At 44.8% G+C, this 22,068-nt stretch overlaps 1 protein-coding gene across 1 annotated transcript in view; it reads left to right on the forward strand.

The window, feature by feature from the left end:
- LOC115459023 (acyl-CoA synthetase family member 3, mitochondrial-like) overlaps positions 1–22,068 on the forward strand; it is a gene marked incomplete at its 3' end in the record, with an annotated part of 129,765 nt that overhangs the window by 61,386 nt on the left and 46,311 nt on the right. Inside the window, exon 4 of the mRNA XM_030188883.1 lies at positions 6,466–6,611. Coding sequence (XP_030044743.1) covers positions 6,466–6,611 — 146 coding nt within the window. The remainder of the gene's footprint in view (positions 1–6,465; positions 6,612–22,068) is intronic.

The following is a 22,068-nucleotide window of genomic DNA, read 5'->3' on the forward strand; positions in this document are numbered from 1 at the left end:
AACATTCCATGTAGAACCCCAAAGAGTAACATGGTAACATAGTAAATGACGGCAGATAAAGATCTGTATGGTCCATCCAGTCTGCCCAACAAGATAAACTCATTTTACATGGTATCTGATACTTTATATGTATACCAGAGTTTGATTTCTCCTTGCCTTTCTCAGGGACTGACCGTAGGAGTCCGCCCAGCACTGTTCTTGTACTAAAAGTTCTGAAGATTCTGGAATCCTAAAGAGTTACAAGATTCCGGAATCCCAATTAATAGCAACATTCCATGTAGAACCCCAAAGAGTAACATGGTAACATAGTAAATGACGGCAGATAAAGATCTGTATGGTCCATCCAGTCTGCCCAACAAGATAAACTCATTTTACATGGTATGTGATACTTTATACCCGAGTTTCATTTGTACTTGCCATTCTCAGGGCACAGACCGTAAAAGTCTGCCCAGGACTGTTCTTCTACTAAAAGTTCTGAAGCTAATGTGAAAGCCCCTTAAAATTTCCACTCCAGCCCATCCATATCTATTCAGCCACGATCAGGGCGCAGACCATAGGAGTCCGCCCAGCACTGTTCTTGTACTAAAAGTTCTGAAGATTCTGGAATCCTAAAGAGTTACAAGATTCCGGAATCCCAATTAGTAGCAACGTTCCACGTAGAACCTCCAAAGAGTAACATAGTAAATGACGGCAGATAAAGACCTGAACGGTCCATCCAGTCTGCCCAACAAGATAAACTCATTTTACATGGTATGTGATACTTTATACCCGAGTTTGATTTGTCCTTGCCTTTCTCAGGGCACAGACCGTAAAAGTCTGCCCAGGACTGTTCTTCTACTAAAAGTTCTGAAGCTAATGTGAAAGCCCCTTAAAATTTCCACTCCAGCCCATCCATATCTATTCAGCCACGATCAGGGCGCAGACCATAGGAGTCCGCCCAGCACTGTTCTTGTACTAAAAGTTCTGAAGATTCTGGAATCCTAAAGAGTTACAAGATTCCGGAATCCCAATTAGTAGCAACGTTCCACGTAGAACCTCCAAAGAGTAACATAGTAAATGACGGCAGATAAAGACCTGAACAGTCCATCCAGTCTGCCCAACAAGATAAACTCATTTTACATGGTATGTGATACTTTATACCCGAGTTTCATTTGTCCTTGCCATTCTCAGGGCACAGACCGTAAAAGTCTGCCCAGGACTGTTCTTCTACTAAAAGTTCTGAAGCTAATGTGAAAGCCCCTTAAAATTTCCACTCCAGCCCATCCATATCTATTCAGCCACGATCAGGGCGCAGACCATAGGAGTCCGCCCAGCACTGTTCTTGTACTAAAAGTTCTGAAGATTCTGGAATCCTAAAGAGTTACAAGATTCCGGAATCCCAATTAGTAGCAACGTTCCACGTAGAACCTCCAAAGAGTAACATAGTAAATGACGGCAGATAAAGACCTGAACGGTCCATCCAGTCTGCCCAACAAGATAAACTCATTTTACATGGTATGTGATACTTTATACCCGAGTTTGATTTGTCCTTGCCTTTCTCAGGGCACAGACCGTAAAAGTCTGCCCAGGACTGTTCTTCTACTAAAAGTTCTGAAGCTAATGTGAAAGCCCCTTAAAATTTCCACTCCAGCCCATCCATATCTATTCAGCCACGATCAGGGCGCAGACCATAGGAGTCCGCCCAGCACTGTTCTTGTACTAAAAGTTCTGAAGATTCTGGAATCCTAAAGAGTTACAAGATTCCGGAATCCCAATTAGTAGCAACGTTCCACGTAGAACCTCCAAAGAGTAACATAGTAAATGACGGCAGATAAAGACCTGAACAGTCCATCCAGTCTGCCCAACAAGATAAACTCATTTTACATGGTATGTGATACTTTATACCCGAGTTTCATTTGTCCTTGCCATTCTCAGGGCACAGACCGTAAAAGTCTGCCCAGGACTGTTCTTCTACTAAAAGTTCTGAAGCTAATGTGAAAGCCCCTTAAAATTTCCACTCCAGCCCATCCATATCTATTCAGCCACGATCAGGGCGCAGACCATAGGAGTCCGCCCAGCACTGTTCTTGTACTAAAAGTTCTGAAGATTCTGGAATCCTAAAGAGTTACAAGATTCCGGAATCCCAATTAGTAGCAACGTTCCACGTAGAACCTCCAAAGAGTAACATAGTAAATGACGGCAGATAAAGACCTGAACAGTCCATCCAGTCTGCCCAACAAGATAAACTCATTTTACATGGTATGTGATACTTTATACCCGAGTTTGATTTGTCCTTGCCTTTGCCCAGCACTGTTCTTGTACTAAGTTCTGAAGCTAACGTCAACAGCAACATCCTGAGATTGGGAAGCTCAATAACATCTTGTTTGGCTGAAAGTTGCTGTACAAATTTGTCAGTACTGCTGATGCTCATCCAGAGATAAAGGCCTAGAGCATGAGTTGGCTGTGCCACTTGTGCTCTTTTTACCGGGTCTGCTGGATAAAACATTTTTATTTTAATTATGAGAAGGCAGCAGCAACAGAGGAGAAGGGTCAAAAGTACACACAACGATACAAATACAGAAAAAGCACCAAGGGCCTTTCAAGCTAACTTTAGGCCTGTTGCTAAATTGATAGAATTTGTGCAAAAGGCTAATTTATTTTATGATTCTCAACGTGGTTTTTACAATGTATCACAGTACTGAGAGTCTCTTTTTACTGCTAACATCTGAAGTGAATAAGGCATTATTGCAGAGGAAAAGATATTGTATTGCTTCTTCAATTGGACACATCTGCTGCGTTTGATACGGTTAATCATAGTTATATAATTGATATGTTATCTGAATTAGGTTTTGCTTCAACTGTTCTTCGGTGGTTTCATTCTTTTCTAGTGAATAGGCACTCTTTGGTAACAAAGGATGGAAAGCTTTCAAATTCATGGCAACCATCGTTTGGAGTCCCGCAAGGGTCTCCCATATCTTCAGCATTAAATAATTTATATACGAGTTCACTTAGGAATTTAAAACTGGATGATGGTATGAAACTTCTGTCCTAGGCAGATGTTATTTTTGTGCTGGTTTCAGCAGGTACATAGTAACATAGTAGATGACGGCAGAAAAAGACCTGCGCGGTCCATCCAGTCTGCCCAACAAGATAAACTCACATGTGCTACTTTTTGTGTATACCTTACCTTGATTTGTACCTGTCCTTTTCCGGGCACAGACCGTATAAGTCTGCCCAGCACTATCCCCGCTTCTAAACCACCAGTCCTGCCTCCCACCATCAGCTCTGGCACAGACCTATAAGTCTGCCCAGCACCATCTCCGTCTCCCGCCACCAGCTTTGCCACCCAATCTCGTCTAAGCTCCTTAGGATCCATTCCTTCTGAGCAGAATTCCTTTATGTTTATCCCACGCATGTTTGAATTCCGTTACCGTTTTCGTTTCCACCACCTCCCGCGGGAGGGCATTCCAAGCATCCACCACTCTCTCCGTGAAAAAATACTTCCTGACATTTTTCTTGAGTCTGCCCCCCTTCAATCTCATTTCATGTACATCTCAAGATGGTTTGTTTTCTGGAATTAAATATTGTGTGGATGAAATAAAACGTTGCCTCTGTGAAGCTTAAATTTTTTTTTCATTATAAGCATTTCTATTTTTATATGAGACATTACATTACTTGTACAGAAAAGATTGGTTATCTTAGAAAATTAAACTGGGGAAAAAAGGGGAAAGAAAAGAATAAACTCTATTATCTGTAACCAATCTCAAGTCCGCAACGAGAGTCCAAGATTCCTAAACAGTGGAGATTTAGGAAATTTTTAAACACATTTGTAATCAGACGTGAACCAATTTCTTATTACATTAACTAGAGCTTTTTGATGTTATGAAAGCAGCAAGCTGAGAGGGTTCATAATAAACATATTTAAAAGATTGGTATTTAACCACGCATTTGCAGGGGTATCTTAGGAAAAATGTAGCTCCCATCTGAAGCACTTCAGTTTTCATCTGGAGGAATTGTTGCCGTCTTTTCTGGGTATCTCTTGATATGTCTGGGAATATTTGAATTTTTAGACCTTTAAATGTCTTTCCTTTATTTTTAAAGAACATCTTCATTATCCAGTTTTTATCATGTGAAGTTTAAGTTAAAAGCAGATAAGACTAAGGTCTTATGGTTTAGTACAGGTGAGTCAAATATACCTAGAGGGGCATTTTCGAACGGGGACACCCATCTCTAAGGACGGCACCACGAAGGGGCGGGGCCATCTTTTTTTTTCGATAATACGGTTGGGGCCGCCCAAATGTCAGAGATGGCCGGCCTCGGTTTTTGCCCATAATGGAAACCGAAGCCAGCGATCTCAAACCCGGCCAAATCCAAGGCATTTGGTCGTGGGAGGGGCCAGCATTTGTAGTGCACTGGTCCCCCTCACGTGCCAGGACACCAACCGGGCACCCTAGGGGGCACTTCTAAAAATTTTTAAAAAACAATAGCTCCCAGGTGCATAGCTCCCTTACCTTGGGTGCTGAGCCCCCCAAATACTCCCCAAAACCCACTCTCCACAACTCTACACCATTACCATAGCCCGGTTATTAGTACTGTTTCAGTGCTGTGGAGGGGGCGAAATCCTGATTGTGATTCATGTAATATTGTGAATTTGTTTATGTAATCAGTAAGTTGTTTGGTTACCATGCTTTCCATCAGTTTGACTACCAGTGGGATAGATGCTACTGGGCGGTAGTTAGTGATTGATTGATTGTTTTTTTTCTTGGTATCTTTTGATATTGGGGTGAGTAGGATATTGCCATTTTCCTTAGGGAAGAGACCTTGTTGAAGCATGTAGTTTAGGTTGGATGTGAGGTCAGCTATGTAGCAGTCAGGGGCGGATTTTATTAGATAGCTGGGTAGGGTCCAAACTGTTGAGGAAGTTTTCAATATCGGAGGTGTCGTGTGGTAGATTTGCAATTTTTTCTCTGAAGTATTTAGCAAGTTTGTCTGCAGATGGGATGTCTGTATTAGTTGTAGTGACCAAGGTGGTGTCTAGTAATTTGTTCACGAGTTGGTATAGTTTCTTTGTGTCTTTGTAATCTGTTCCTATTTTGGTTTTATAGTATGACCTTTTGGCCTGTTTTATTGCGTATTTGTAATTCCTTTGTGTTTGCTTCCATGCGTTGAATGTCTGTTCATCTTTGTTTTTTTCTATGCTCGTTCGAGTTTGCTGGATTGCGTTTTTAGCTTTTTCAGTTCATCGTTTAATCATGGTATCATGTTGTGTCTACGTGAGGTTTTTGTTCATAAGAGTGCTATTTCATCTAGAATGCTTCTGCATCTTTTATCCCATTCTATGAAGTAGTTTATGGAGTCCGTTTGTGTTGTCCACTTGTTATTGTATATCTGTTGCCAGAACATTTTTGGGTCTACATGACCTCATGTGCTGTAAATTGTGTATTCTTGTATCCGGTATGATCCCTTCTTCCGCCATTTTAGGGATAGGTTTAGTTTGTAGTGATCGGTCCATGGTGTTTCTGTCCATTTAATATCTGTTATGATTAGGTTCTGGTCTATTGACGTTTTGTGTGAGATGAGGTCGAGTGTGTGCCCTTTTACGTGGGTTGCTTGCATATGTGGCCATTTGAGGTCCCATAAGTGGAGGAATTCCTTGCATTCTCGTACTTTGATAGAGTTTGGGTCTTCCAGGTGAAGGTTAATGTCTCCTAATACTATTATTATTATTTGTTACATTTGTATCCCACATTTTCCCACCTTTTGGGTCTGGGGAACCCCATGATGGAAATCCAGACATTTCCCCTTTACAGACCCCTATCAGATGGTAGCTCAGACCATCTGATAGGACTCTGTTTTGGCGTCAGCTGAGTGGGAGGCCCCAGAGGGGGATCCTCAGGGGCACTAGGTATCTATGTCAACTCTACTGTCTGCCAAAGAACAAGTTGAACTGGTTGCTTTGCCTCCCCAAAGTGGATGCCTTGGTCAGGGCGTTGACTAGGAAGGCAACTATTCCATTGGAGAGAGGCTCAGTTCTAAAGGATGCTAATGGTGTGAAGGTTGAGCAGGTTGTTAAGCAAGACTTTATGTCTGCTGTCATGGGGTTCAGCCTCCATTTGTGGGGCTATGTAGCTCAGATGCTACTCTTTTGGTCACAGCAGCTGTTGAAGTCACTGGAGGCAGCTCACTTGGAATCAGGAGCCGCATTCCTGACTTATGTGATGTATGATCTGATCTGTATCTCCTCATTTATTCATTTACTGTATTCATGTTTATATTTGGCAATTTTTACTAGAATATTGCTGTTAAGTTTTATGTTAAACTGTACCTGCTATACACCACCTTGGGTGAATCTGTTTATAAAGGCAGTTAATAATAAGTTCAGGATATGGTGAGTGGTGGTGTGATGGGGACAGATTCAGGAAGTGTTGTTGTGTATTTCTTTCACTGGATCTGAGTCCGATGCTCCCCCTTTGTTACCTGCTGTAGGTTGATGGTGTCGGGGTCATCAGCCCTTCCCATACCCATCCTGGAGCGTTGGAGGGAGATCACTGGCCACACCTTACTGGAGAGGTATGGGATGACCGAGATTGGGATGGCGCTTTCCAATCCGCTGAAGGGAGTTCGTGTGCCAGGTATACATCTGCTTGGGGAAGAGAAGATGAAAAGATGGAGCCAGCCTTGTGGGGGAAGGGTAGATACCTAGCCCTGTAGACGGTATATGCTTTAACATTGCCACAGTCACATCTGCATGATAACACGGCAGTGAGCGGAGGTAGCGTGCAACAATAATCTCTGCTCCTCTTTTTAATCCCTTTCTCTGTGTTTTATTGTTTTTATCTTTCCATTGCTTATTTAGTTTATTGTTTCACCTAGTTCGATACTGTTGTTATGATTATTCTCCTAGTCTAATGATGATTTTCCACAGTCCTATCTTCCTGCTTAGCAGTGTGGGGAGTCTGGTAAAGAACAGAGCAGAATTTATTTATTTATTTATTTATTGCATTTGTATCCCACATTTTCCCACCTATTTGCAGGCTGAATGTGGCTTACATTGTTCCGTCATGGCGATCGCCATTTCCGGAGTGAGAGATACAAGTGGTATTGCGTTAGAGATCATGATTGGCATAGTAGATTAAACATTCAAGAGTTCATATTCGGATTCAGAGATAGAGTGGTATTGCTTTAAAGTTCATTCGTGGTAGAACAGACTTTGGAAGTCAAGTATAGAGAGTTGGATCCTTAAAAGGCAAGAGGACGGAAACCAAGAAGGGACTATCTCCGCTCAAAAAGAGCTGTGAAATTAATGTCTTGCTTATCCTAAGACGCCATGGGGAAAAAGTGACCGGCGCCGTGAAAGCAAGTACAAACCCCAAAAATGAAAAACAGCCATGGGGAAAGTAACCTTACTACACAGCAGCAGGTACAATCCCCCTCCCAAAATCAGAACAGGTACACAGGCATTCAGTGCCCTGAGCACCCCACTGAGCAGACTAGATGGACCAGATCGGTCTTTACCACATGTTACTAGAAATGATTCTGCTTATATAAAGGAGAAGAAAACTCTACAGCCACAAATGGGTAATATTTTAACTCCAGTTACTCCAGCAAATATTTTTACAGGTTTTTTTTTTTATATATATATAAGCATCAAAAGTTTCTAACCTTCTTCCTCTCTCTCCCTCTTGATCTGACACAATATAAAAGACACTTACATAGTAACATAGTATATGACAGCAGAAAAAGACCTGCACGGTCCATCCAGTCTGCCCAACAAGACAAACATATGTGTATACCTTACCTTGATTTGTACCTGCCTTATTCAGGGCACAGACCGTACAAGTCTGCCCAGCAGTATTTCCCGCCTCCCAACCACCAACCTCTCTTCCCCCACCTGCTCCGCCATCCAATCTCCGCTAAGCTCCTGAGGATCCCTTCTATTCACACCTAACTTCTTGTTCGCTTTAGGTGGTATTGCTGAGGTTGACTTTAAGCGAGTTTCCCCTTTCCTTGTAACATAGTAACATAGTACATGATGGCAGAAAAAGACCTGCATGGTCCATCCAGTCTGCCCAACAAGACAAACATATGTGTATACCTTACCTAGATTTGTACCTGCCTTATTCAGGGCACAGATCGTACAAGTCTGCCCAGCAGTATTTCCCACCTCCCAACCACCAGTCCCGCCTCCCATCACCAGCTCTGGCACGGACCGTATAAGTCTGCCCTCCACTATCCTCGCCTCCCAACCACCAACCCCTCTTCCCCCCCCACCTGCTCCGCCACCCAATTTCGGCTAAGCTTCTGAGGATCCATTCCTTCTGCACAGCTTGCATATAGTTTTTAGTATTTATTTGGTACAATGTTTACAGCTTTTCATATACAGAATACTTTATACTTTATATACTTTATAAAATAGGTGCTGGCTGGTGTCAGCTAGACAGCAGTGCCTGTGTTGTTTTCAGGTGTAGTGGCAGTGACAGGTAATGATTAATACAGGCTGTCTCTGTTGTGTTCTGCCTACAAGGAAACAGGAAGTTACATCAAGATAGGACACAGAAGAGATCCCTGGACTGGCCAGAGCAGGCAAACCTGTCTTCTTAACTACAAGTAAAAATATTAAAATTGTGACCATCACCTCAGGAACAGCACATACACTCCTTCCAGTGCTGGACACTTTGTTTAAATCAGATGGTCTCTACAGGATGTGGAGACCACTAGCCTTGAGCATTTTTGTTTTGTTTGGTAAGGGCCCCCAAAGGCACCCCTTGCCCCACAGCCTACTTTCAAATAGAGCCAGACACTGTGAGATAACACAAAACTCTGCAAAATGACACCCAAAACCTATACTGAAAACTTACAACACCATAATAGCCCTAAACCACTTATGAAAACACGGTGCTACAAATATTACACTGGGCCCTAGAGCAGTGTTTCCCTAGGTCAGTGATGGGCAACCTGTTGAGCTTGGTGTGTCAAAATTCGCCAAAAAAGCTAGCATAACTCTGGTGGTGTGTCACTTCGAGAAAAATCACTGCTACTAGGACCGCCCCCGGGGCCCCCCTACCCGAGATCGCTGCCCCCCTACCCGAGATCGCTGGGCTCCCCCTCCACCCGCTACCGGGCCCAGAACTAACCTTAAAGCCTCCTTTCACGTCGCAGCAAGCAGCAGCAGGGCAGACCTCTCCTCCTTCCTTCTGTGCTCCACCCTCGCGGACGTTACGTCAGGCGAGGGCGGGACACGGAAGGAAGGAGTGGCCTGCCCTGCTGCTGCTTGCTGCGACGTGAAAGGAGGCTTTAAGGTTAGTTTCCGGGAGCGAGGAGGGAGGGCGGACCACACTGCGGCGGCGCCGCGTGTCATCGAAAATGGCTACGCGTGTCAGTGCTGACACGCGTGTCATAGGTTCGCCATCAGGGCCCTAGGTGGTCCTGGATTACCCCCTTGCCATTCAGATTTTTAGGCTATCCACAAAGATCGGGAGGCGGGGCTGGTGGTTGGGAGGCGGGGATAGGGCTGGGCAGACTTATACGGTCTGTGCCAGAGCCGGTGGTGGGAAGCGGGACTGGTGGTTGGGAGGCAGGGATAGTGCTGGGCAGACTTATACGGGCTGTACCAGAGCCGGTGGTAGGAGGCGGGGATAGTGCTGGACAGACTTGTACAGTCTGTGCCAGAGCCGGTGGTTGGGAGGCAGGGCTGGTGGTGGGAAGGTGAGGATAGTGCTGGGCAGACTTATACGGTCTGTGCCTGTGCCAGAGCCGGTGGTTGGGAGGTGGGGCCGGTGGTTGGGAGGCAGGGCTGGTGGTGGGGAGGTGAGGATAGTGCGGGGCAGACTTATACGGTCTGTGCCCTGAAGAGCACAGGTACAAATCAAAGTAGGGTATACACAAAAAGCAGCAAATATGAGTTATCTTGTTGGGCAGACTGGATGGACCGTGCAGGTCTTTTTCTGCCGTCATCTACTATGTAATCTGCAGGTAATGGAGGCTGTATATGCAAATCAATTTCATGCATATTTATTGTGGATAGCCTGAAAACCTGACTGGCAAGGGGGTACTCCAGGTCCAACTTACGAAACACTGCCCTAGAACACCAAACTTACCACACCATAACAGCTCTAACCCACCAATGTAAAGACAGTGCTATATATATATTACACTGGACTCTAGAGCACCGATATACCTACTGTTGGGGAAACTGGAACAAGCTGCACTATTACACATTCCTACATAGACACTAAAATAAAAATAGAAAAAATAAAACATCTCAGGCCTTACAAAGTATTACATAAAAATTTTTTTTTTTCTTTTCTACCTTTGTTGTCTGGGAATTGAATTTTCTAATTTGTTTTTCCATGTTCCATGAGTCAGTCTTCCAAATTCTTTTCCAGGTTGGCCTTTCCACTTCTCTCTCCTCTTGTCTTCTTCTTCCTTTCTTTCTCTACATCTGTCTGGCATTGATCTTTCATTTTATGTACCCACTATCAAATAGCTGCGTACCTCTGTATTTTTCTTCCTGAACAGCTGGCTTAGAACATAAGAGTAGCCATACTGGATCAGACCAATGCTCCATCTAGCCCAGTATCCTGTTTCCAACAGTGTCCAAGACAGATCACAAGTACCTGGCAGAAACCCAAATCAGGGCAACATTCCATGCTACAAATCCCAGGGCAAGCAGTAGCTTCCCCATGTCTGTCTCAGTAGCAGACTATGGACGTTTCCTGCAGGAACTTGTCCAAAACATTTTTTAAACCAAGATACGCTAACTGCTGTTACCACATCCTCCAGCAAAGAGTTCCAGAGCTGGTGTTATAAAGATGGAATATACTAAAATTAAATTAAACTCTCCTTTCATTGGGGCACATGGAATCACATCTTCACTTCATCTGTTTTGTAGAGGTTTACATTGTAGATACACAAATGGATTATTCTGTTTTGAGGCATGTTTCAGGGACAACTGATTTTATAAGTCAAAATAAAAATAAATATTTTGTTTCATGCAGATTTCTTCTGTTTAAACATAACTAAACAGGCTATAAGCCACTCATAGTAACATAGTAACATAGTAGATGACGGCAGAAAAAGACCTGCATGGTCCATCCAGACTGCCCAACAAGATAAACTCATGTGTATACCTTACCTTGATTTGTACCTGCCTTTTTTAGGGCACAGACCGTACAAGTCTGCCCAGCAGTATTTCCCGCCTCCCAACCACCAGTCCCGCCTCCCATCACCGGCTCTGGCACGGACCATATAAGTCTGCCCTCCACTATCCTCGCCTCCCAACCACCAACCTCTCTTCCCCCACCTGCTCCGCCATCCAATCTCTGCTAAGCTCCTGAGGATCCCTTCTATTCACACCTAACTTCTTGTTCGCTTTAGGTGGTATTGCTGAGGTTGACTTTAAGCGAGTTTCCCCTTTCCTTGTAACATAGTAACATAGTACATGATGGCAGAAAAAGACCTGCATGGTCCATCCAGTCTGCCCAACAAGACAAACATATGTGTAAACCTTACCTTGATTTGTACCTGCCTTTTTCAGGGCACAGACCGTACAAGTCTGCCCAGCAGTATTTCCCGCCTCCCAACCACCAGTCCCGCCTCCCATCACCGGCTCTGGCACGGACCATATAAGTCTGCCCTCCACTATCCTCGCCTCCCAACCACCAACCTCTCTTCCCCCACCTGCTCTGCCATCCAATCTCTGCTAAGCTCCTGAGGATCCCTTCTATTCACACCTAACTTCTTGTTCGCTTTAGGTGGTATTGCTGAGGTTGACTTTAAGCGAGTTTCCCCTTTCCTTGTAACTTAGTAACATAGTACATGATGGCAGAAAAAGACCTGCATGGTCCATCCAGTCTGCCCAACAAGACAAACATATGTGTAAACCTTACCTTGATTTGTACCTGCCTTTTTCAGGGCACAGACCGTACAAGTCTGCCTAGCAGTATTTCCCGCCTCCCAACCACCAGTCCCGCCTCCCATCACCGGCTCTGGTACAGACCGTATAAGTCTGCCCTCCACTATCCTAGCCTCCCAACCACCACCCCCTCTTCCCCCCACCTGCTCCGCCACCCAATTTCAGCTAAGCTTCTGAGGATCCATTCCTGCTGCACAGGATTCCTTTATGCCTATCCCACGCATGTTTGAATTCTGTTACCGTTTTCATCTCCACCACCTCCCGCGGGAGGGCATTACAAGCGTCCACCACCCTCTCCGTGAAAAAATGCAGTCCATTGGTTTTCTTGTATTTTGTTCCTGTGATGTCATATACTGTGCCAAAAATGAAAACTCTTCTCTCCGTCTGGTCGGTAATAAAAGGAGTTCATTGCAAACAGTATCAGTCTTAAAAGGTTGTTTTGTTGCTGTACATGAGGAATTGTGATATGGCGTAGAATTGAGATGTGTTGTCATGAAGTACCCGGGCAGTAGTGGGGAAGGTAATATAGTCAGAGGCATGGGTGAGGAAGGCATCGAGGAACTGGACAAGGCAGTTGGAGATGGTGGGCTAGGTGAAGCCTGCATTGACTGCTAGCACTAACTGGAAGGTGCCAGTGGCCAGAAAGGCGAGGGAGGCAGAGACTTTCAGGTGGACTGGCAAAGGATTAGTTCTGCATGTCCCGGGCTGTAGGAGGGGTTGTAGCTGGTCACAGAGGTGCTGTATGTCAACTCTGTTGAAGCGGAACATAGTAGGCATTCCTGGTCAATGAGGTCCAGGAAGCAAGTGCGGGGCCTGAAGACTCTCTGATAGGGTATATTCTCTGGGGCCTACCCTCCAAACTCTCATCCACCTCTAGCACAATATGAGCCACCAAAGCATTTTGCGATCCGCGATTGGTGTGCAGGTGTCCCACCACCACAGGTGCAACACACTGACCCCAGAAGCACCACTGTACACACCTCCACCTACTGCACCTTGTGAGACCCTGCACCAGCTCCACACCTCGTGAGGCAGACACACAGCAGCAGCACAAAGCACTCACTCTCCCAGGAACAACACACAGCCCTCACACAAGCAGCAGCAGCACAGAACACAGTGACGAACTGGGAGTGGACAAACAGGAACAGTGAGAGACAGAAGACAAGCAGGTAGGGATGTAGAATGGGAGATGAGGAAAGGGAGAGAGATAAAGGAACTGGTGTGGCTGGGGGGCTAGCAGGTGTGGAAAAGGTGAGACACAAGAGGAGGCAAGGCAGGAAATGTAAAGGTTAAAAGGATCAGACTGGGGCAAACAGACAAAGGTAACAAAGCACTCGGCAACTCTCCACTCTTTCTCAAAAACAACCACTTCCAACTCGGCAAAATCACAAATAGGCCTAAAGATAGGTTTGGCCTTACCCTAGACACTTTTAAAGCAGGTCTAATTCCAGATGTTTTTCTTCCCGCCCCTAGGAAGTCATTTTGCTGTCTGTTATGGGCAATAAATGTTCATCATGTAACACGGCCCACTGAAACATCCCTTTCAGGGACGTCTTCTTTCAGCGGCTAGCAGACTTGGGCATTTTTTTGTTGTTCTTGTTGGCTTGATTATACACTTTGGATGTTTTTCTGTTTCGAAAATGAGCTCCATAGTAAATTGATTGCAAATGCTCCTTGTGTCCTTCACTGCCCCCCCCCCCCCCCCCGCCCCATGGCATTATCACATTGTCCTTGTTCTTTATGAACTCGCCCCCTCTCCCTTCCTTCTTTGTTTTTAGAATTTCTTCACTCCTCCTCCCTTATAATTCTGATTCTAACCTAATTCTGCCAGGTACTTGTGACCTGGATTTTCCACTGTTGATGAACCTTCAGTCTGACCCAGTAGGGCTATTCTTATGTTCTTTTGCAGCAACTTATTACCTCTCCTCTTGACCTTTTATCACTTAAGTTGCTTTTACCTATGCTCTTCCTCTATGTTGCCATCTTCTGACTCTGAACTTTCTCCTCTGTTGCACTTACATAGTAACATAGTAGATGACGGCAGAAAAAGACCTGCATGGTCCATCCAGTCTGCCCAAGACAAACTCATATGTGTATACCTTACCTTGAATTTGTACCTGTCCTTTTCAGGGCACAGACCATATAAGTCTGCCCAGCAGTATTTCCCGCCTCCCAACCACCAGTCCCGCCTCCCATCACCGGCTCTGGTACAGACCGTATAAGTCTGCCCTCCCCTATCCTCGCCTCCCAACCACCACCCCCTCTTCCCCCCACCTGCTCCGCCACCCAATTTCAGCTAAGCTTCTGAGGATCCATTCCTTATGCACAGGATTCCTCTATGCATATCCCACGCATGTTTGAACTCCGTTACCGTTTTCATCTCCACCACCTCCCGCGGGAGGGCATTCCAAGCGTCTACCACCCTCTCCGTGAAAAAATACTTCATGCCTGGTATTGCTTTCCTGAGAGTGTGAACCTACTCTGGCCATATCCAAGTCCTGCCTTAGAACCTGCCTTTTTGAGACTATTTTAAAATCTTAAATTCTATTCCTAGTGTTTCTGGGTTTAAATGTATTTTTTTCAAATAAATAAGTTTCCTGAACCCTTTTACTTGTGTTGTGTTGGCTTGAACAGGGCTGCCGAGAGACTGAGCCGGGCCCTGGGCAAGGCCGCCCCCCCCCCCCAGATCGCCGCCACCCCACCCCTCAATCACTACTGCTGTCACCTCCCTCTCCTGCTCCCAGGCCGCTGGTGCCGCAGTTCCCAGTCTCCACCTACCTACCCTCTGCTCCCTTCTGCCTGCCATCCGACCACCTTCATTTAAATTTAAAAAAACAAATCTCTAAAGAAGCAGGCGCAACACAGCGCTTTCTGTGTGAAAGCGACAGATAGCCTCGGGCGGGCCTTCCCTCACTGTGTCCCGCCCTCGCGGAAATAGGAAGTTATATCAGAAGAGGGTGGGACACAGTGAGGGAAGGTCCGCCCAAGGCGATCAGCCGCTTTCGCAGAGAAGGCACTTTGCTGCTACTTTAGAGATTTTTTTTTAATGCAGGGGGGGTCAGACGACAGACAGACGGGAGCTGAGGATAGGCAGGTGGAGACGGGACTGCGGCGCAAGCGGCCTGGGAGCAGGAAAGGGCGAGAGACTCTGGCGCCGGGCCTGGGTAATTTTGCCCCCCCCCCCCCCCGCTCCCCCCTTCGGCAGCCCTGGCCTTGAATATATTGTAAGACCAGAGAGTGAGGACTAGACCTAGTCCTTAGTGGAGCGCATGATCTGGTGCAGGAGGTAATGGTGCTGGGGCCGTCTGATAACAGTGATCATAATATGATCAAATTTGATATTGGCTTTGGAGTAAGTATGCAATTCGTTAGCATTTAACTTTGAGAAAGACTATGATAAAATGAGAAGAACGGTGAAATAACTTATAAAACCAGCTGCAAAGGTCAAAAATTTACATCATGCGTGGATGCTGTTCAAAAACACCATCCTGGAAGCCCAGGCCAAATATATTCCATGTATTAAAAAAGGAGGAAGGAAGACCAAATGACAGCCGGCCTGGTTAAAAAGTGAGGTGAAGGAAGCTATTAGAGCTAAAAGAAAATCCTTCAGAAAATGGAAGAAGGATCTGACTGAAAATAATAAGAAATGGCATAAGGAATGTCAAGTCAAATGCAAAGCGCTGATAAGGAAGGCAAAGAGAGACTTTGAAAAGAAGATTCTGTTGGGGGCAAAAACACAGTAAAAAATTTTTTGGGTATATCAAAAACAAGAAGCCGGCAAAAGAATCGGTTGGACCACTAGTTGACTGAGGGGTAAAAGGGGCAATCAGGGAAGACAAAGCTATAGCAGAGAAATTAAATGAATTCTATAATGAACACTATATAACTCTTCTTTTCAATGACTCTCCTACTGTATCTGTATCACATGAACCTCTTTGATAATAACATCACGTTGTATATGTTTTCCAATGAAGGCAACTAACGCCTCACGGTACTATGTGGTAAAGGTGGAGTGGAGTGGAAAGGGTAGACATGACGCATCTATTCACTCTTTCCAAAAATACTAGGACTAGGGGGCATGCGATGAAGCTACAATGTAAATTTAAAACAAATCGGAGAAAAGTTTTCTTCACTCAATGTGTAATTAAACTCTGGAATTTGTTGCCAGAGAATGTGGTAAAGGTGGAGTGGAGTGGAAAGGGTAGACATGAAGCATCTATTTACTCTTTCCAAAAATACTAGGACTAGGGGGCATTCAATGAAGCTACAAAGTAGTAAGTTTAAAATGAATCGGAGAAAATTTTTCTTCACTCAACGTGTAATTAATCTCTGGAATTTGTTGCTAGAAAATGTGGTAAAGGTGGTTAGCAGGGTTTAAAAAAAGGTTTGGATGGCTTCCTAAAGGAAAAATCCATAGACCATTATTAAAATGGACTTGGGGAAAAGCCACTGCTTATTCCTGGGCTAAGCAGCATAAAATGTATTGAACTTTTTTGGGATCTTGCCAGGTATTTGTGACCTGGATTGGCCACTGTTGGAAACAGGATGCTGGACTCGATGGACCTTTGGTCTGTCCCAGTATGGCAATACTTATGTACTTATGAAACAACATGAAAGGAAAATTTCCTGGCTGTCCACCTCTAGAGTTTACACCTGGTTTTTTTTTCTGCAAACTTTTGCTGGAAGACAGTACAAACAGATCTGAAAATTCAATCTATGTTCATTAACTTTCAAACCTGCTTTATTACATACACCCCTGGGAGCCCCTTCTCTCAATCCATTAAAAGGACACATGAATGGATCCCTGCATGTAATGTTACTCGAACTGAATGAGCAGTTTCCAGACAGCCAGTCTAGCTAGGAACATGGCTTTGAAAAGTGACCTCAATATTCACAAGTAATTCCACGTCCAGGAGCTACAAAGCATATTCAAGTATATCACAAGTACACCAAGGATTTGCTACACCACGCAAAAAGCTTACACTATCACAACTCTACACATTCACTATGACAACTCCATTAGCATCAGCAAATAGGTGGGAAAATGTGGGGTACAAATGCAATAAATAAATAAATAAATGAATTCTTTGCTTCGGTCTTCACCGAGGAAGATTTGGAAGAGATACGGGTGCCAGAAATGGTATTCAAAACTGACGAGTTGGAGAAACTGAATAAAATCTCTATAAACCTGGAGGATGTAATGGCGCAATTTGACAAATTGAAGAGTAGCAAATCTCCTGGACCAGATAGTATTCATCCCATAGATACAATTGAAAAATGAACTTGCGGAACTATTGTTAGTAATATGTAATTTATCTTTAAAATCGAGCGTGGTACCGGAAGATTGGAGGATGGCCAATGTAACACCGATTTTTCAAAACGGTTCCAGAGGAGATCCGGGAAATTATAGACCGGTGAGCCTGACGTTGGTGCCGGGCAAAATGGTAAACACTATTATAAAGAAAAAAATTACAGAGTATATTCAAAATCATGGATTAATGAGACAAAGCCAACATGGATTTAGTGAAAGGAAATCTTGCCTCACCAATCTTTTACATTTCTTTGAAGGGGTGAACAAACATGTGGATAAAGGCAAGACAGTTGATATTGTGTATCTGGATTTTCAAAAGACGTTTGACAAAGTACCTCATGACAGACTCCAGAGGAAATTGGAAAATCATGGGATAAGAGGTAGTGTCCTATTGTGGATTGAAAACTGGTTAAAAGATAGAAAACAGAGAGTAGGGTTAAATGGTCAGTATTCTCAATGGAGAAGGGTAGATAGTGGGGTTCCCCAGGGGTCTATGCTGGGACCGCTGCTTTTTAATATATTTATATTGATCTACAGATGGGAGTAACTAGTGAGGTATTAAATTTGCTGTTGACACAAAGTTATTCAAAGTTGTTAAATCTCGAGAGGATTGTGAAAACTTACAAGAGGGCCTTACGAGACTGGGAGACTGGGCGTCTAAATGGCAGATGACTTTTAATGTGAGCAAGTGCAAAGTGATGCATGTGAGACAGAGGAACCTGAACTATAGCTACGTAATGCAATGTTCCACGTTAGGAGTCACCGACCAAGAAAGGGATCTCAGCGTCCTTGTTGATGATACGTTGAAACCCTCTGCTCAGTGAGCTGTGGCAGCTAAGAGAGCAAATAGAATGTTAGGTATTATTAGGAAAGGAATGGAAAACAAAAGTGAGGAAGTTATAATGCCTTTATCAGTCTATGGTGCGACTGCACCTTGAATATTGTGCTCAATTCTGGTCGCCACATCTCAAAAAAAATATAGTGGAATTAGAAAAGGTACAGAGAAGGGTGATCAAAATGATAAAGGGGATGGGAAGATTTTCATATGAGGAAAGGCTTAAGCGGCTAGGGCTCTTCAGCTTGCAGAAAAGGCGGCTGAGGGGAGATATGATAGAGGTCTATAAAATAATGAGTGTAGGGGAATGGGTAGACACAGGGCCGCCGAGAGCCAGAGCTGGACCCGGGACAAGGCTGCCCCCGGGCCACCCCACCCGAGGTTATCGTCGCCGACCCCCCCCCCCCCCCCCCCTCCACCCGCTACCGGGCCCTGAACTAACCTTAAACGCCTCCTTCCTATCCTTTCACCACCTTCGCGGCAAGCAGCAGCAGGGCAGACCTCTCCTTCCTGCCGTGCTCCACCCTCGCGGATGTTACGTCAGGCGAGGGCGGGACACGGAAGGAAGGAGTGGCCTGCCCTGCTGCTGTTTGCCGCGAAGGTGGTGAAAGGAAAGGAAGGAGGCGTTTAAGGTTAGTTCGGGAGCAACAGCGGGCGGGCCTGACTGCGGTGGTGCCAGGCCCCCTCCGGAGGCCCGGGCCCGGGGACTTTTGTCCCCCCTGTCCCCCTCTCTCGGCGGCCGTGGGTAGACATGAATCACTTGTTTACTCTGTCCAAAAATACTAGGACTAGGGAGCACACGATGAAGCTACATAGTAGTAAATCTAAAACGAATCAGAGAATATTTTTCTTCACTCAGTGTGTAATTAAACTCTGGAATTCATTGCCGGAGAATGTAGTAAAAGCAGTTAGCTTAGCAGGGTTTTAAAAAGGTTTGGTTGGCTTCCTAAAGGAAAAGTCCATAGGCCATTATTAAAATGGACTTAGGGAAAATCCACCGCTTATTTCTAGGATAAGCAGCATAAAATGTATTGTACTTTTTCGGAATCTTGTCAGGTTCTTGTGACCTGGTTTGGCCACTGTTGGAAATAGGATGCTGGGCTTGATGGACCTTCAGTCTGTCCCAGTATGGCAATACTTATGGGCTCAGGACACCTATGTGAGAAGTCCGGAAAGGTTCTTATTTTAAGCATAGTTTATAAAGGCATCATAGGCTTTGTACATCTAAAAGTGCTTTGAAAATAAGTCCTGCTTATAACCAGTAATAGATTACTTTCTATGAAAAGTGATACGCGGCTCATTATGCATACAGTCCTCCTTCACATTCTTCTCTCCTGTTTCCCTTGCTCATCTCTTGTTTTCTCCCAACCTTTTTCTTCTCCTGTCTCCCTGGTCCTCTGTTCTCTCCTTTCTCTTTCACCTTCTTGTTTTCTCTCCATTTTCTCTTATTGTCCTTCTCTCTTACTCTTTCTCTCTGTCCTCCGCTCACATTCAGGCTCCCGAGCTAGGGTTTGCACCCCCTCACTGTCTCTCCTCCACACATCTCTGCTCTCTCCTGCTCTCCTTTTCTTCCTCTGTAATCCCCAGATGCTGCTTCTGTGAAGGGCAATGAATTATTCATGGGCCAAGTATGCCTCACTGGGCCTAATCACCACTTTAATTGGAGGTTTAGATCAGAGTTGGGTAATAGCTGCTGTGGGCTGGTACAGTGGGGACCCTGTGTATTGTTGACAGTCACATCGCTGAGTGTCTTATCATCTGCCTGTTTCATTTCTCTCAGGACACCGCCACACAGAAAAGCACCAAGGTCCCCAGATACCCAGATCGCAGTGCCAATTACCTTTATCTAGGAGAGCTGACAGCTTTTTTTTACAGAGCCTGGGAGCAAGCAAAAGAATTATAGTCTCTCTCTCTCTCTCCTGAAGACTGGCTACTGTTCTTCTGATGCTAATGGAGTTGTCATAGTGAATGTGTAGAGTTGTGATAGTGTAAGCTTTTTGCGTGGTGTAGCAAATCCTTGGTGTACTTGTGATATACTTGAATATGCTTTGTAGCTCCTGGACGTGGAATTACTTGTGAATATTGAGGTCACTTTTCAAAGCCATGTTCCTAGCTAGACTGGCTGTCTGGAAACTGCTCATTCAGTTCGAGTAACATTACATGCAGGGATCCATTCATGTGTCCTTTTAATGGATTGAGAGAAGGGGCTCCCAGGGGTGTATGTAATAAAGCAGGTTTGACAGTTAATGAACATAGATTGAATTTTCAGATCTGTTTGTACTGTCTTCCAGCAAAAGTTTGCAGAAAAAAAACCAGGTGTAAACTCTAGAGGTGGACAGCCAGGAAATTTTCCTTTAATGTTGTTTCATAAGTACATAAGTATTGCCATACTGGGACAGACCAAAGGTCCATCGAGCCCAGCATCCTGTTTCCAACAGTGGCCAAGCCAGGTCACAAATACCTGGCAAGATCCCAAAAAGGTTCAATACATTTTATGCTGCTTAGCCCAGGAATAAGCAGTGGCTTTTCCCCAAGTCCATTTTAATAATGGTCTATGGATTTTTCCTTTAGGAAGCCATCCAGACCTTTTTTAAACCCTGCTAACCACCTTTACCACATTTTCTAGCAACGAATTCCAGAGATTAATTACACGTTGAGTGAAGAAAAATTTTCTCCAATTCATTTTAAACTTACTACTTTGTAGCTTCATTGAATGCCCCCTATTCCTAGTATTTTTGGAAAGAGTAAATAGATGCTTCATGTCTACCCTTTCCACTCCACCTTTACCACATTCTCTGGCAACGAATTCCAGAGTTTAATTACACATTGAGTGAAGAAAACTTTTCTCCGATTTGTTTTAAATTTACATTGTAGCTTAATCGCATGCCCCCTAGTCCTAGTATTTTTGGAAAGCGTAAACAGATGCTTCACATCTACCCTTTCAACTCCACTCATTATTTTATAGACCTCTATCACATCTCCCCTCAGCTGCCTTTTATCCAAGCTGAAGAGCCCTAGCTGCTTTAGCCTTTCCTCATAGGGAAGTCGTCCCATCCCCTTTATCATTTTCGTCGCCCTTCTCTGCACCTTTTCTAATTCCACTATTTCTTTTTTGAGATGCGGCAACCAGAATTGAACACAATATTCGAGGTGCAGTCACACCATGCAGCGATACAAAGGCATTATAATGTTCTCATTTTTGTTTTCCACTCCTGTGTTGTTCAAGGGAATTTTCATTTTACTCAGGTATTTTTGGCCATTTTGTCAGTTTCCAATAATAGCACATGCTCTTTGGACATAGTGTGCACTATTTCAGAAAGAGGGAGCACTCTTTTTTTGTGTGTGTTTGTGCACGTGCACTAGTTTGCACATATGTGGTGGTTCCACTGTCTACTCGTGGGGGAATTGTGCACAACTGTGCAATGCAGAATTCCCCATCCCCACAGAACCCACAGAATTTTGCACGTGCGTCGGATCTCACCTCAGTCTCTCTCACCCTCCTCCGCAAAGATCATGTGGCAAAAGGAGGGGGAAGTGAACCACTGCACATCCAGTCACTTTTCTCTCCTCTAGGGCCAGCACAGGAGGAAGAAGTGACTCAGTGTGCAGTGGTTCCATTCCTCCTTTTGCTGCTCGATCCCTGCACCACAGGGGGAGAGAGCAGCTGATGCAGGCGGAGTGTGTCATGTGGATGAGAGGGAGACAGAGCAAAGTGAGTGCTTTGAGGAGGGGGGGAGAATAGATCAAGGTAACTGTGTTGTGGGGGGGGAGGGGAGCAGAGTAAAGCAAGGTGACTATCGAGCTCATTTTTGAAAGTGATCGCCGGCAATCTTCCGACACAAATCGGGAGATGGCCGGCGATGATCTGAACCCGGCGAAATCAGTATAATCAAAAGCCGATTTTGGCTGGGTTCAACTGCTTTCCGTCGTGAAGCCGGCAAAACATCAAGGGGGCTTATCCGTAGGGTAGTGAAGGCGGGACAGGGGCGTGCTCACGAGATGGCCGGCTTCGCCTGATAATGGAAAAAA

Source organism: Microcaecilia unicolor, unplaced genomic scaffold (genome assembly GCF_901765095.1).
Source record: "Microcaecilia unicolor unplaced genomic scaffold, aMicUni1.1, whole genome shotgun sequence".
Taxonomy (NCBI): Eukaryota; Metazoa; Chordata; class Amphibia; order Gymnophiona; family Siphonopidae; genus Microcaecilia; species Microcaecilia unicolor.